The sequence below is a fragment of the Chelonoidis abingdonii genome, chromosome 3 (assembly GCF_003597395.2).
Source record: "Chelonoidis abingdonii isolate Lonesome George chromosome 3, CheloAbing_2.0, whole genome shotgun sequence".
NCBI lineage: Eukaryota > Metazoa > Chordata > Testudines > Testudinidae > Chelonoidis > Chelonoidis abingdonii.
In genome coordinates, this window is record NC_133771.1 from 186,011,724 (window position 1) to 186,029,118 (window position 17,395).

Sequence of the window (17,395 nt, forward strand, 5' to 3'; positions counted from 1 at the left end):
ACTGCCCTGCAGCCAAGTAAACGACCATCCACCCCTCCCACTTAGAAGCACAAGGGATTTCTGAAATTCCATTTCCCGCTGGCTCTGCATGGAGAGGTCTCATCTCATCTTCCCAGGTGACCATGGCAGGTTACAGCAGCAAATGCTCTCCCTGCTTGGACCACTATGGAACTGCTGGATCTGCTCAGTATATGGAGAGGAGGCTGTGCAGTCATAGCTGCACTTGAGCCATAGGATTTGGGATACCCACAGGTACATTTCTGAGGCTTGTGTGAGAAGGGCTATGAACTGGACACACTGCAGTGTACAGCAAAGATAAAGAAGTTGAGGCAGGTGTATCATAAGGTAATGGAGGCAAACCGTCATTCCTGCTAAGACCTGCCAGTTCTATAAGGAGCTGGACACTATCCCCGCTGGTGACCCCACCTCCACCGCCGAGAGCCCTGTAGATACTTTGGCGGGCCTGGAGGCAGTGGAGAGGACCTAACCCAGAGGACGAAGTAACTGATGAAGAGGTGGAGTTAGATGCCAGTGGGTCACGCAGCCAGGAACTGTTCCCCACTCCAGAGGTGTCCAGCCAGTCTCAGCAGTTGTTCTCCGGCGAGCAAGAAACAGGAGATGAGACTCCTGGTAAGTGGCTGTGGCTTGTGTAGTGTGGAGGTAGGTTCAGGGCATAGAAATGTGGGACGCTGGATGCGTTTCTGTGAGCTAGACATTTCTCTGTGTAGCTAATCAGTACGTCACAATGGGGTATTGATGCATTCCGAGATCTCACAGGAATCCTCCAGAGAGCTCTCCAGGAAAGTTTTCTGGAGGTACTTGGTAATCCTTTGCCGCAGGTTCCATGGTAGATCAGCTTTGTTCCTTCTCCCATTGTACAAAACTTTCCCGTGCCATTCGATAATCACTTCTGCAGGGACCAAAGAGTCACACAGGCAAGCAGCATAGGAAGCAGGGTGGAAGCCACAAGCATGGACTAGATGTACTCTGGTTTCCCTGCTTACCCTCAGCAGTGAGATATCTGCTAGAATGACCCCCACCTGTGGAAGTGTGGGAAATTTTAATTTTTTCCCCCTAATCATCTGTACCACAATCCTTGCAGAGTGCATGTTCTTTTCCCCACATGGAACGCCCCATCCTCCACCCCCAACACTCACCAGCCGAGCATCGCCGCCAGATAAGAAAGTGCCCAAGATGCAGCAACATGTTCCAGGAGGTACTGAACTGCTCCAATGCAGAGAAAATGAAATGCAAGAAGTGCTAGGAAACTGAACGGCAGGACAAAAAAGAGAATCAGGAGTTTGTTAAGGATGCTACCGAGAGGATGATTAAAGTAATGGAGGAGCAAACGCAGATGCTGAAGTACTTAATAATGGTGCAGACTGAGCAGATCCGAGCCCGCCCTCCCCTGCAGCACATTCAGAACTCTTTTCCATGCCATTTCTCCCCCATCCCCCCAACTCTGCCCACACATTCCTTTCCATTTTCCAGGTCTTCTCGGTTTCCCCCTTCACTCCACCCCCTCGGACAACTTTCACAACGATAGCTGGATCCACATACAGCTCTGAAAGTCTGCCCTTCCCTGGATTCTCCTTTCCTACCAAGCATCTTTGTGTGTACTGGTTTTTGTGCAATAAAAGCAAAGTTTTTGAATGGTAACTCATCTTTATTTGTTTTCTACAAATTGAGATAGCAGGCACTACGTACTCAGGCAGTTTATTCTTGTGCTTGCTGGACTGTAAGGCCCAAATGTCACCATTACTTCCTAGGAAAACATGTAATGTAACACTGCAGCACCAAACACAGAGATATACGTTACTTTTTGAAAATGAGAAGCAGTGTTGCCTCAAAGCCTCCCTGATTTGAATTGTCCCCCTCTGGGCTCCTCTGATAGTCCCTTCACCCTTTGCTTCACAGAGATTATACAACGTAAAACATGCAACTACGACCATCAGAATATTATCCTTATTAAGGTCTAACCTGACATAAGGGCATCGCCAGTGCACCTTTAATCTGCCAAAGAAACATTCAACTGTCATCAGGCACCTACTCAGCCTGTTGCTGAACCGCTCCTTACTGCTGTCCAAGTGTCCCGTGTAAGGTTTCACGAGCCACAGCTGTGAAGGGTAAGCCAGGTCTCCCAGGATCACTGTGGGCATTTCGATATCTCACACTGTAATCTTCTGGTTTGGAGAAAAAGTCCCCCTTGTAGCTTTCTATAGAGGCCAGTGTTCCTGAAGATCCATGCATCATGCACCACCCCATGCTGATGTCAGTGAAATGTCCATAGTGATCCACAAGTATCCCTTCCTATTGATGTACTCTGTTGCAAGGTGGTCTGGTGCCAAAATTGGAATGTGTGTGCCATCTATTGCCCATCCACAGTTAGGGAAATCCATTTCTGCAAATCCATTCACTATTTCACACACTTTTCCAACAGTCACAGTCCTTCGTAACAGGATGTGATTTATTGCCCTGCATTATGCATTAACACAGCCCCAGTGGTCGACTTCCTGACTCCAAATTGATTCTCAACTGATCAGTAGCAGTTTGGAGTCACTAGCTTCCACACAGTGATCGCCATACACTTCTCTACCGACAGAGCGGAACTCTCATTATGGTGTTCTTGCGCCGCAGTGCTGGGGCAAGCTCCGCACACAGATCCAGGCAGGTATCTTTCTGCATCCAAAAGTTCTGTAGCCACTGCTCTTCATGCCGCACCTGCGTGAGGATATGATCCCAACATTCAGTGCTTGTTTCCCGAGCCCAAAAGCAACAGTCTACCCTATGCAGCTCTTCTGTGAATACCAAAAGGAATCTAAAGTTGCTCCTATCCGTATCACACAGCATGTCAGGCGACGGAGTCTTTTTCAGTTAGGAACTTTATGATTAACTGCACTGCCATCCACAAGTCTTCATGACAGTTAACAGAACACAGAAGAGCAGTGTGGGATCCATCCCTTCTCACAAAGATGCCGGGGTGCACAGCAAAGAAGGGCCATTGAAAAATGCTGCAAAATGCTGGGAGCCCATGGAGCACTGGGACAGAAAGCAATGCATCATGGCACATTGAGCCCGGTCCCAGGATGTGGGATAGGTACCAACAGTGCATTGCTCACACTATCAATGATAGTGCCCCAACTGTGGACTCTCTCTGGTGACAGAGAGAGCAAGTGTGAACATGATATTCCAATTTTCATTAGGCCGATTTTTGAGTGTTGACATAACTTTTGTCGACAAAACTTGTTAGTGTAGACAAGGTCTAACACACAACTACTGAACTCACTTTTGCTCTTTCTAAAATTCTGAAAAGTAGAAAATAATGAGGAGAGGAGGAGGGGGAACACTTAGCACTAACTGAAACAATGGCAAGAACACCAACAAGGCTGGACTGGGATTCAGGAGACCTTGGTTCCATTCCCAGCTCTGCCACAGACTTCCTGTGAGACCATGGGCAAGTCACTTAGGTGCCTAAGTACTTCTTTAAATCTGGTCCTAATGAAACAGATATGCACCTAGTGGCATTAAAAAAATAAATAAATAAAGTGTATCTTAGCAGGTTAGGTCCCTCATCTTATGTCTTTCAATAGGAGTTAGGCCCTACCCTGCGTAGATGCTTTTGTAAATCCCACTAGGCATCTATATGGATCTTTGTGTGCCTAAATACCTTTGTAAATCTGTCCCTTAATCTCTCGTTTCAGTTCCCAATCAGTAAAATACGAACAATAGTACTTCCTTTGTCTTATCTATTTAGACTGCAAACTCTTTTAAAGCAGGGGCGGTTTCTTACTATTTGTCTGTACAGCACTTAGCACAATAGAGCCCAAATATTAGTTGGGGTCTCTATGCGCTACTGTAATCAAACTACAGAATCAGATTCTTCTCTCTGTCACACACCCAACACTTCCATGTAAGTAAATGGGAGTTGTGAGCACACATCTAAGTGCAGGATTAAGCCCCCAGAACAGTAATAGGAAAGAATGTGCTGCATGACCAAAATAGGCAGAGTGCCCTGTCATGTCTGACAAATGCTTTGAATTTATTTTCTGGTAACTCTGATAACACAGAAAAGTTTCTAATATGTATACTGCCTAAGCTGATGTCCAGCCATGGATGACTGTTTTCACAGTGGCAAAAGGGCTCTTTGCTTCAGTGGCATCCATACAGTTTATCTGCCCTATACTACAGAAGCCACTGCTTAAAATAAACTTGTCAATAAACATTTCCAGGCTAGATTCTGCAAACCTTATTCATGTTGGCCAGCACTTACTCATAAGACTACCACCATTGAAGTGAGCAAGAAATTCCTACCCAATGAGAGTAGGGGTTGCAAAATCAGGCACTTTGCTGGTAAAAACAAAGCATGATTATCTCAGTGCATTCCTTGGTTTTGGTTGTGTTCTTGTGTTTTATATTAAATTAGAGGGCCAGATCTAGAGCCAATGTAAATTACTGCAGATTAAAACCAATGGAGCCAGGCCCATTTATACCACATGAGATGTGGTTTGCAGATTTGACTCATCACTACCTCCAATTTACTGTACTATTTCATTTATGCTATTAAAATACATAATTTTCAATCTTACAAATCTACCTTTGAATAGAGTGATTATATTACCACACCACATTCTAGCAAATGTGATTTCTCTGTGTATATGAGTCAAATGAAACCTGCAAGAGAGCTGAGAAGCCAACTTGCATATGATATATCAAATACTAACTGCACAGGATGAAAAGAATATGGCTTTTAAGTCATCTTGGTTTAAAAAACCAGGAGTGAATAATTATTTTCCAGTAGATACAGCTCTGCTGCATGAGAAATATTTGTTGATTTTACAGCGGATAGCAGGCAGACAGTTGTTGGGTGGCATACTACACAAAGAACACTTTCATTCTTGACATGGCATGGCATAACATAGCTGAAATATCAGAGTCCGTGGCTAATTAAGTGGGTTGATGAACGAATGATTAGATAAGATTTAATTGGTATGAACATTCTTATAGACTGGTTATTGTATCTGTCTTTGAGGGCCAGACCCTCAGTCACAGCTGAGCAATACTCAGTACAACTGAAGGGACAGAGGGTCACAGTGGTGCCCTTTGCACTCCTTTGATCTTGGGACTGCCATACATCAGAGTGGGCCCTTGGCACAGCTTATTGTAGACTCAGGCTACTCTAACTTGTGCCAGCTCCCAGTGGCCCCAAGGAGCTGTTACAACCAGAACACAGGGGAACTCGTCCCATTATTTTGCTCTAGTTATGCCCCCTCCCCTCATTGGCAGCTGGGGATGAGAGAGTTACACAGGAGCAGCTGTAGCAGCTCTGCCCCACCCAATGAACTTCAGAGGGGAGATTTTCCAAGGACCAGACCCACCAATCTTAGCGCCACTTTGGAGCAACAAAGAGCAGATGAAGCAGGGCCCACAATCAAACATTTAATCTAAGCTCTGTTGCATTTAGTTGTTTATTGTCTTTTACATGTAAGAGTTGAGTATCTTAATAATAAAATAACACCATCATTTTTCATTTAATATTTACGTTTGGACACTACCACTTGGAACTGAAGAAAGTGCACGTTGTTTTAGTGTTTTGCTAATGCAGTGGGGCAGATTCTCTGTCCTGATCTGGTCCCTTTGCACCACGTGGAGCAGAAAATTCCCACAAATTTCAGGCCTTGGGCTAGGAAGCTCCAGCAGTCCCCAGCCAGTTATGGGGAATTATAGTTGGCTGGTATAAATTTGAGCAGCTCCCTAGGCTGCTTCTAACTTGTGCTGGGAAGAATTCTAAATAGCTCCCTGACAGTTCTCTCAGCAGAAGCTGTATGCAGCAGAGACTCTGTTCTCAGATATTCCATCACACAAGCTAAACTATACACAGTAACCTTTAAAAGATTTTTAAAATAAATAAATCCTTTTATGATTTACTTTGGGGTTTGTATTCAGTGCAAAGCTGTCTACACCATCAAAAACCTGAAGCTGTCAATGATAGGAGCTATCTGACAACTTAAACATCATGGTATTAAAATTAAGTCTATAATTTAAAAGTACCCAAGAGCACTTGGCCAATTGTATTACCTTCAGTCATACCACCTTAGGCTGTGATCTTAGCTCTTATAAGCTGAGTATGGTCAAGTGGACAGTATTTGGCTAGAACAACTCCAGGAACAGCCACAGTGTTGGGGATACCACAGTCCCAACACAAGGCTAGGAGGAGATTCTCTCTTTTGGGTAGACACTAAAACTGAGGTCCTGAGCATCTGTAGTCAACAAAACACCCGTGGTGCTTTTTTGCAATAATGGGGGCATTCGTGGTCAAATTCTAATGCGGTAATAACAATATGCCTATCTAAATTAGAGTGCCTTTGCAGTTTCAGTTGGATATATTATCTATTCTCATTTCCAGTCCTGAAAGGTTGTATTACATTGCTGTGCTTTGTAATATAGCTACTGTTCCACACCAAAGTTGAACGCACTACAATGGTTGGAAACAGGGGTTAAAGCAGTTTAAACTAGTTAGAGAAACTCACAACTTCTGGTGGATGCCATCATGGGTTTTGATGACACGTGGGGATGCAATGTAGCGAAGATCAGAGAATGGAGACAAGAAATGTATCCCAAAGGAATTCATATTCCAAGCAGGTACATAACCAGCCAAAAAGAACGTGTGCGCGTGTGTTTGCAAGTATGACACACAGCAGCACCTCCATTTTCCTCCTACCCCTATTCCAACAGGTGCAAGAGTTTAGACTAGACAAGGATAGAGAATGTGTACCAAAAACTAAACAGAAGTTGGAGGTTTGGCAGCTTCTTGCCTCCAACAGTTTGCAACACCCGATGCAATTTCCTGTAGGTTGAAAGTTGCAGGATTTAAAAGATTTTGAATATATGTATTATGTGCTACTTCTCTATGTTTCCCCAGAGGTGGAAGAAAGTCAGCAGTTGCAGGTGTCTTCCCCCTCTCACCTTTGAAGGAGAAGAGTCAGCAGGGGCATAGATCTTGCTGCAGAAGAGAGGAAATATATAGGGAAATGGGACACCTTCTTCCCTCAGGTGCTGTTGCTACTGCATGGACTGCCAGAAAGATTGTGAGCACCACATTCTGCCCAGCCAACTACTAGCTTCTACTGCTCTGACTTCAGATTCTCTTGCTGAGTGTGTCCCCCTCACCAACTAAAGAGAAGAGAGCCCCAAGTGTGCAGCACTGTCTCAAGCTAAACCAAAGACAGTGAATTTTTCCTCTGCACTTAACAGAGAAGGCGAGCTGTGCTTGTCCTGTTCCTATTTTTAATGCCAGGTAGAGAAGTGACACCTATGCATACAATAGCTACAATGCTTTGGAGTTTTTCAGCACTACATAAACCTAAGAGTCTCTGGCCTCTTCCACTGTCTTTGTGCTACTCAGGCTCCACAGAGAACAGGAACTAGTTAAACTCTCCAACTGGGTAGTCCCCTTGCCACATTTTAAAAATGGTCCGTGTCCAGGCTCGCTGTTGGCTTGTGGGAACTCAGAACAGGAGAGCATCTGGGCCAATATATTTTTATTTCAATGATATCATTTCACTAACTGTACTAATGATAGAAGAAAAATGCTGTGTTGTTAAATAGAAAATACTTTGTTGCATTCAGTCATGTTTTCTGACATTTAAATAGTCACTATAGTGATACATCATTTTTTGGTGGAGAACCATGCAACTCACAATACACAGACAATACTATTCTTCATGACTGCTGCTAAGTTCTTGTCATTGCAGTATTCTTGGATACCATAAAGTGGTAAGTAACAATCCTGGCATATCCAGCAAGGGTGTTGGTCTGAGGACCAGTTGCCCCCTTAGAAGAAATATGTATGGAATCAGAAAATGCAGTATGGCAGCTGCTATTGAATGAATTATCACAGTAGCATGAGGACAGCCCTGCTTGCTGGTACCGCGGTTCGAGAGAGAACGTAGAGAGATCCAGGCATGAGACTACCACTAATGCAGATGATATGGCCAGTTAGCACACTCCAGGCCCCTCCCACATATATGCACACTGCTGGTTGCCTCATGCCTCTCTATTTGATTTTATGGAGGGTAAGAATTCTAAGTCCTGTTGCCAGGGTTAAAGTTCCAGTCACTATTATAACATTGCATGATGGAGGTTCAGCTCCCACTTGGGCAGTTTTAACAAATTTGGCGAAGGCTCACTTTTATTACTTTGTTCTACAACACAGCTGGGGGAAAGGTAAGGGGGTTACTTTACACCTGTTTTGGGGCATAGCTCAGAGAATTTTCAATCTTATTCATTCTTCACCTGACTGAACCTTTTTAACAAAAGAACAATCAATGAGTAGAAACACCACCACTTAGGTGACGAACCACAAAACAAAGGGAGAACAGTCAGAGCAAACAGCTTCTTTCTGATAAAAAGTATTCACCCAAAATATCTGCAGAACAATTATGAATACCAAATACATTTGCAACTGATGGAAATAGTTCAAGGATTGTTTGCAATTCACTCTCCAGTTATATTTAAAAATTAGACATTTCCCTAATTTGTATAATCTGAATTTGTTTGCAAACTGCAGAAGAGGGGGAGCCAATAGGAAGTATTTGTATGTATTCTATACAGTGGTTGTTATTAAATGGACAACATTTACCAAGTGTTCAGACATCATAATGATAAGTGCAAGAGAGATGGATGGATAGTAAGCTAGCGACTCAGCTCTTAGTCTGGATTTACAACAATCCAACTAACTCAACTGACTTTAATGGAGTTACTCCAAATGTACACTGGTGCAACTGAGATCAAAACTTGATCCAAAGTCGGACAGCAAAAGATCCCATACAAAAGTACCTGAATTACCAGTTATTGTTTATTCTGAATAGAGAGAAAAAAACCTACATCTGCATTGATGTATGGGGGGGAGAAAGAAAAAAGAGCTTCCGTACAGGTTCTTACCTATTCCACAGGAAGGCTGTAGTTTACTGCTGTATTTAGTTGGAGAAGACAATGTACAGGTTGGCTTCTGGAAATCATTTCTTTGAGTGCTCTGTCTGTCGTAAGGTGGAGTATAATGATATACACATGGTTCCCCACTTGGCCACCAATGATGCTTTAAAGTCAAAGGGAAGAAAAATGTATGTCTATCTAAACACTTAGATATAAAGCAAGTACTGACGGAATGCTTCTCCAACTCTTCCTCTGTCCTCCACAAGTTCTCAACTCCCCCTCCCCCTCAATTTACTCTCACTATTGCTTAGCACATTCTGACTCCTAGATAGGAGCAAAATCAGCCTAGTCTGAAGTTTGATTAACATGACCCCACTGACATCCAGCATCTTTATTCCCCCTTCTTCTGTCCTGCACAGAAATTCTTCTCTCCCCCCTTACTGTGTCAAGCAAAGGATCCGGCAAGGAGGAGGCAACAGAGAAAGGCTCTGTCAGCAGGGAGTCTCTCCCCGCTGCAGCCTTTACCTGCTGCTGGAGCCTTTTATTACTGTGGAGAAAGGCTCCGGCAGTGGGACATTACACTGCTAAAAATAGCCGTGTGGACATGGGAGGCACTACTTGGGTGTGTCGAGAGCTATGTATATCTACGCCCTGGGGGTTCAGGTCTGTAGAGCACTGTACTCTAAGCCAGCATTTCTCAAATGCAGCCACTGTGGTCACATGTGGCCACTAGGGGCTTTTTTTGCAGCCACAGCCTCCTGGGCTGTGTTGGGTGAGGGGAGGAAGCAGCGGCTCCTCCCCCTCTCTGTTGCTCCTGGATGCACTGCCTTGGTATTGCTTGCTGGGGCTACCATCAAGGGTTGTGCCCTGTCCCCCCAGAAACACCTGGGGGGCAATGCTGTAGGAGCAGGCAGGCAGTGATTTCCCCACCTTCCCAGAGGCAGCTGGGCTCAGGCTTTGGGCTTGAGCCCTGGGTTGGTGAGGCAGCAGTCTCTGTCCGCACAACTTCAAGCTCCGTCCCGAGGCCCTGTCCCCTGGCTGCCAGGCTTCGGGCTCTGGCTGTGGGGCTTCAGGCTCCAGCCCCCAGCTGCCTCCCCTGGCCCCCCATCCCAGGCTTAATTTGTCCCCAGGCTTGTCAGGGCTGAGCAAGTATGCTGTGAAAAGTGATACTTCTATGTTTGTTAATATCACTTTTCACAACAGACTTACTAGCTAGCAATAAATAAATTACAATGATTTGGACATGTATTATGTGCAAATTTATTTGTTTTTCCCTAAAGCTAATTAAGTATTTTAGGAAAAAGTGTGTGAGCAGCCACCAGCAAGAATTGGTGGCCGCACTCGGAGGCCACCAAAATATCTCCTGAGAACCCTTGCTCTAAGCTATGTCTCACTGTCTACACTGCTATTTATACCCACTACAGCTGGGCATGCAATGTCTGCACTCTGCATGCCACCACAAGTGTAGGTGTAACCACAGAAATGAGATATACAAACACCCTTTTTAAGAACCACTGTTCTCTTTTAATACTAGTACACAAAGAGAATCAAATTAAATTACAAACTACAGTGTGCTAAAGTAAATCCAAGAATCTCACTTAAACTTACAAAAGCAAGGACAGTCAGAGTTTAGCAACTTGCCACATTGTGCCTGGCTAATACAAGTATCCTCACCCACTGAATGATTTTACATGGCATATATGCTGCAATACCTAGGCACAACAGAGTAAGTTAAGCAGAGATTTTAAGGCATAATACTCTATTTCCTTACCAGTGAGGCGTTCATTCAGATCCTTAAGATTAGTTAATTTAGTTCTTTTATACAACATACATGGACATATTATTTAGAATATTACCTTAATTTGAAAGATAATGCAAAATGGTCCTACCTTTTTAGCCACTGTGCCTTCTGTTTCCATATAGTATATTGGTTCATTTAAGAACCTTACATTGGTGTTAATTAATTTTGCATAACATGGTTGGGGATTATTGCGCCATTCTGGTAAATACGAGTGCTGGAAAGACTGTTTATTCTTTTTAGGTATATATTCACCGTTGACCTTTTCTATTCTCATGTTTACTTCTGGTATATCAGTATTAAATATTCTATAAGTATTTGGGCTGAAAGACATAACATGACAAAGAGTTGATTATTTCCATGCATATATACCAATATTTGTTGATAGTATAATGGTTATATCACATAGAAGAGGATAATAAAATACCTGCTAAGAACTCAGTAGGCCTGATTCAGATTTCACTCGCTACTTACCAAGTCCAGAATAAAACTGATTTCAATGGAGTTACTCTAAATTCACATGGTCATAAAGGACAGCAGAGCTTAACCCTAAGTCCTGATTAGGATCACTCTCACTAACGTATCTACTAACTTCAATGGTGTTAATCATGATAAATACTTGTGTAGGTGAAATCAGGATGAGGCTGTACAAATAAAAAGAACGAGTACTTGTGGCACCTTAGAGACTAACACATTTATTTGATCATAAGCTTTCATGGGATAAAACCCACTTCATTGGATGCATGCAGTGAAAAACACAGCAGGAAGATACACACACAGGAAATGAAAAAATGGGTGTTGCCATATTAACTATTACGAGAGTAATCAGTTAAGGTGGGCTATTATCGGCAGGAGGAAAAAACCCTTTGTGGTGATAATCAGGATGGCCCATTTCCAACAGTTGACAAGAAGGTATAAGTAACAGTAGGGGAAAAAAATAGCATGGGGAAATGGGGAAATAGGTTTTACTTTGCGTAATGACCCATCCACTCCAAATTAGGCTTGAATAAAGACTGGAAGTGGATGGGTCATTACACAAAGTAAAATCTATTTCCCCATGCAGGACTCTGATCCCCTTTAAATAAACTTGCATCAGACTTAGACGGATGTATTTTACTTGATAATTGAGCGCTCAAGACCATTTCACATTCTAAATTCTTGGGCTGGGATGCCTATTTTCAAATTCTTCCTCACAATGTCCAGCATTCTATTCCTGATCCTTCATAATCCAGTTTTTGCCATGGACGTGCTACCAACACAATCCTCCCAAGAATTATTAATGACTTACTAGTATCAAATTTCCAAATTCTCACTTCTTTTCTGATCTTCCTTGACTTATTAGCTCCTTTTGGCACTGTGAATCCCTCACATCTCTATCACCTTGGCACATATGGTTTTTCTGACTGGATCTCCAATGTGTTTCTTCCAACTTATCTAATAAATCTTTCACATCATACTAGGATAATCTTTTTTTCCTTCATCCTCTCTCAGCTGGCGTTCCCAAGGGATCTGTTCTTAGTCACTTCCTCTTGTCTTTATACTTTGCCTACATTATCTCTGATCACAGTTAACAATATTATCATTTGCACATTAATGACACTCAAAATGTCTCCTTTCCTTCTTTTTTCCCCGCAATCTCTCATTCAGGCTTGTCTCCATTTCCGTGAAATGGAATAATAAGTTGACTATTCCAGTTACAAAGAAAACACCCCAATTCAAAAAACCCAGACTACCTCAGAAGTATTTCTATGTGAATAATGAATAAAGTGAATAAATACTTTATTAGAAAAACAAATAATAAATAGAACTGATAATTAACATAAAAGATATAGCTAGTGTTTCAACAAAAAGTGTCTTCCTCAGAACCAAACATGCCCATAGCGTATAGGAAGAAATTTCTTATTTATGCAATAGCTTGAAGTCATGAACAGGAAATAAACCACCACATAATACTACCAATGGATATCAATCACTTATCTCATACTAATAATTGCTGGATTCAGAGCAATTAACAAAGAAGGAGTCATTGAGGAGCCTTGGCTCTGACAAGACACTTTTGTATGCAAACATTAATAACAACTTTATTAGCATGATAGTAATGCCTAGAGGCCTGATCAGGATAAGGACCCTATTGTGGAGAAGCTGTACAAAACACACAGTAGAAAGACAAATGACAATCTTTCCATTGACTTCAGTTGAAATGGCTCAGCTCTCTGAGGAGTTTACAATTTCATTTTATGCTAAACATCATTTCTGTTCACTAATACACTAGTCTTTATTTCAAGATATTTTGTTGGACTGGAAAAGTTACCAAAGAAAAGGTAACTTTTACCTGTAGCAGCACTTGGCAGGATATCCTAGGATATTAGAGAGACAAGGTAGGTGAGGTAATATATTTTATTGGACCAACTTCTGTTGGTGAGAGATTTTGAGCTATACAGAGTTCTTTTTCTGGTCTGGGAATGATGAGCATCATAGTTAAATACAAGGTGGAACAGATTGATTAGCATAGGCAGATAGCACATAGTCTAAGGAACCATTCAAAGAGGAGTGGCCTATTAACTCCATCTTGAATGGTCCCTTGGAATATGTACTAACTATGCTAATCAATCTGTTCCACCCTGTATTTAGCTGCGATGCTCAGGGCATGCCTACACTACAAAATTAAGCCAACCTAATTTATGCCAGCATACAGTTGCTGCAATAGTTACATTACTTGTACGTGTCTACACTTTTCTCCTTGTGTTGGCAGTGCATGTCCTCACGAGGAGCACTTCCACCAATAGAACGGTCAGTGTCGGGCACTATGGGACAGCTTCTGAAAGCCAGCAACAGTTGATGTCAGTCTAATTCAGGGATGGGCAAACTTTTTGGCCTGAGGGCCACATCTGGATATGGAAATTGTATGGCGGGCCATGAATGCTCACAAAATTGGGGGTTGGGGTGCAGGCTCTTGAGTGGGGCCAGAAATGAGCAGTCAGGGGCTGGGGGTTGGTGTGCAGGGGCAGAGAGGATTCCAGCTGGGGGTGAAGCACTGGGGGTGCAGGCGATTGCTCCAGGCTGGGACGGAGGGGGTTAGAGGTGCAGACTCCAGGCAGCGCTTACCTCAAGCAGATACCAGAAGCAGCAGCATGTTCCGTCTCCAGCTCCTACGTACAGGCGCAGCCAGGCGGCTCTGCATGCTGCCTTGTCTACAGCCACCGCCCACGCAGCTCCCATTGGCCATGACCACACAAGCCACGTTAAAGCATTGCCACCCAGTGCTTTAACGTTGCCAGTGTAGACTAGCCCCAACTCTGTAGAGTACACCATGGCCCAGAATACCTTTTGCAGACCTAAAGATCTCAGTGTCGCTTCAAAGCTTATCTTTTATTGGACCAAATTCTGTTGCTGAACAAGACATTACCTCACCTACCTTGCATCTCTAATATCCTGGGACCAACACAGCTACAACACTGCATACAACAACAGAAATTAAAAGGAACAATCACAAGGGTGAAATGCTGCAAACTGCATGGAAATTATTTAAAAATACCATAATAATGGCTCACATGAAATGTATACTCCCAAAAAATTTAACCAAACAAGCAAAAAAAAAAAAAAGCCACCATACCTAAGCAGCAGAATAAAGGAGGTGTTTAGAGACAAAAAGACATCTTTTTAAAATTGTAGTAAAATCCTACTGAGGGAAATAAAAAGGAAACATAATTCTTCAGACCATAAGACCTAAGGAAGTATAAAAGCACAATTAGGTCATCCAAAAAAGGAAGTAAATAGCAACTAGCAAAAGACAAAGACTAACAGCAAAACCATTTTAATAAGGACATCAGCAACAGGAAGCCTGCCAACAATCAGTGGGGCTATGAGACAATCAAAGAGGTAAAGGAGCACTCAAGGAAGACAAGCTGTTGCAGAGAATCTGAGGAACTGAACCAGATAGAAGAGGTTTTGGAACAAACTGATAAATTAAACAGCCATAAGACACCTGTACCAGATAGCACTGATCCAAGAGTTCTGAAGAAATTGCAGAACTTTGGTATGTAACTTACTGCTTAAAATCAATCTCTGTATCAGATGACTAGAGGATAGCTAATGTAACACTGATTTTTAAATAAGGCTCCAGGGGCAATCTTGGCAATTACAGGCTGGTAAGGCTAACTTCAGTACCACGCAAATTAACTGTAATTAGAATTATCAGACATAGATAAATGCAGTATGTTTAGGAAGAGTCAATATAATTTTGTAAAGAGACATCATGTGTCACCAATCTATTAGAATTCTCGGAGGGTGCCAACAAATGTGGACAAAGCGATCCAGTGGATATAGCGTACTTGGACTTTCAGAAGATAAGATTCCACACCGAAAGCTCTTAAGCAAAGTAAGCTGTCGTGAGGTAAGGTCCTTTCATGGATCAGTAACTGGTTAAAAGATAGGAAACTAACGGCAAAAATAAATGGTCAGTTTTCACAACAGGAAGAGGTAAGTAGCAGGGACCTGCAAGGATCTGTAATGGGATCAGTCCTATTCAACATATTCATAAATGATCTGGAAAATGGGGTATAGTGGTAAAGTTTTCAGATGAAACTAAATTACTCAAGACTGTAACTCTTCAGTCATCTTAGGATGTAACTAATAGATTTTACAGAACTGGGAGACTGGGCAACAAAATGGCAGATGAAATTCAATGTTGATAAATGCAAAGTAATGTACATTGGAAAACATAATCCCAATTTTGCATATAAAATAATGGTGTCTAAATTAGCTGTTACCACTCAAGAAAGATCTTGGAGTCATTGTGGATAGTTCCCTGAAAACATCCGCTCAATGTGCAGCAGCAGTCAAAAAAGTGAACAGAATGTTAGGGACCATTAGGAGAGGGATAGATAATAAGCCAGAAAGTATCATAATGCCACAGTATAAATCTAAACACCTTGAAAATTCTGTGCAGTTCTGGTTGCATCATCTTAAAAAGGATGTATTAGAATTGGAAAAAGTACAGAGAGGGGCAACAAAAATGATTAAGGTTATGGAACAGCTTCCATATAAGGAGAGATTAAAAAGACTGGGACTGTTTGCTTGGAAAAGAAATGACTAAGGAGAGATATGATAAAGAACTATAAAATCATGAATGGTGTGGAGAAAGTGAATAGGGAAGTGTTGTTTACCCTTTCACATAACACAAAAACCAGGGGTCACCCAATGAAGTTAACAGGCAACAGGTTTAAAACAAACCTAAGATACTAGTTCTTCACACATACACACAGTTAACCAGTGAAATTCATCATCTGGGGTTGTTGTGAAGGCCAAAAGTACAACTAGGTTAAAAAAAGAACTGGGTAAGTTCATGAAGGATAGGTCTACCAATGGCTGTTAGCCAAGATGGTCAGGGACACAACCCTATGGTATGAGTGTCTCTAAACCTGACTGCCAGAAGCTGGGACTGGATGACATAGGATGGATCATGATCTCTTCATTTCTTCTGAAGGATACTGGGCCAGATGGACCATTGGTCTGATCCAGTGTGGCACTGTGTGTCTACAGCCTCCTAAGGCGCACACGTGATTGTAGGCACATAGCACAGGATGCAGTGAGACAGAAAGATCAAGCAGTTCAGCTAAATACTTGGGTCCCATTCCTGCAAGTATTTACTTATTTGAGGAACACTTGGCTCCCAATCAGAAGACTGCAGGAATGGTGGCTACTCAGGTGAGCGAAGGCTGGCAGAATTGGACCCTGGGGACAGAAGGTCATTAAGGGCTCAGTCCCCAGGGCCCTGAGCCCATGGCAGGACAACACTCAATAGCACAGGACCAGGTGCTACCCCTCCAGCACCCACTCAGGGCCAAGTTTCTGCAGGGACTGTCCCTCAGGGCTGGCCCCCTGAGCTTGCAAGGGTTGGAACTTGGGCCTTGCACATCTAGAGAGCCCATAGCACTTACAGCTGGTGCGGGGGTGCCTTCGTCCTGGAGTGCATGTTTTCCTGTGGAGTCTGGCGCATGGTGCCTAGGGGAAGAAGGGGAATGGGGAAGTGAGAGGGTGCGCGTGGGGAGCAGGCACAGGGCATCCAGCGGGTGCATGTGGGGTAAAGGGGATGCATGTGGGGGCAGAAACACGGGGCAGAGCACAAACAGAGGGTGCACCTGGGGGAGGGGCAGGGGCGCAGCGGGAGGAGCTGGGTGAAGCAGGCTGGGGCAGCGGGTGCGCAGAGCCAGCGGGACCAGGCGCGGCAGGGGGTGTGCGAGGCGCAGCAAGAGGGGGCGAGGGTGAAACAGGCAGACGCAGGGGGTGCGGGGGCCGCAGCGAGAGGGGGGCAGGACGTAGCAGACACGCGCAGGGGCTACGCGGGGAGCAGCCGGCGGGGGCGGGGACGCACCGAGCAGAAGCAGCGGGCGCGCGGCAGACGCTCCGAAGGCGGCAGCAGGGCTGCCCCAGCCCGGCTCTTCTGTTGCTGCGTGGTTGCTAGGCGACGCGGGCGGGGGCACGAGGGCAGGGGCGGCTCTTGAGCCTTCTTCCGCCCTGCGGACCCGCCTGGGCCCCTCGCTCCGGGGGAATGGCGTCCGCCGCATCTCACTGTAATGTAGTCAGGGCTTCTCTATGGAGTTCCTGCTTTTACTGCTACAATCTAGTGGAAAGCCAGTACCGGGCTTAAGCAGACTAAGCAATTGC

At 43.8% G+C, this 17,395-nt stretch overlaps 1 protein-coding gene across 1 annotated transcript in view; it reads right to left on the bottom strand.

The window, feature by feature from the left end:
- CIMIP6 (ciliary microtubule inner protein 6) overlaps positions 1-16,870 on the bottom strand; it is a 30,497-nt gene extending 13,627 nt beyond the window's left edge. The window contains exons 1-3 of the mRNA XM_032771740.2: positions 16,669-16,870; positions 10,821-11,052; positions 8,941-9,094 (exon numbers count right to left, since the gene is read on the bottom strand). Of these exons, the coding sequence (XP_032627631.1) occupies positions 8,941-9,094; positions 10,821-11,052; positions 16,669-16,826 (544 nt within the window). The 5' untranslated portion in view covers positions 16,827-16,870. The remainder of the gene's footprint in view (positions 1-8,940; positions 9,095-10,820; positions 11,053-16,668) is intronic.
- Between the last annotated feature and the right edge of the window lie 525 nt (positions 16,871-17,395).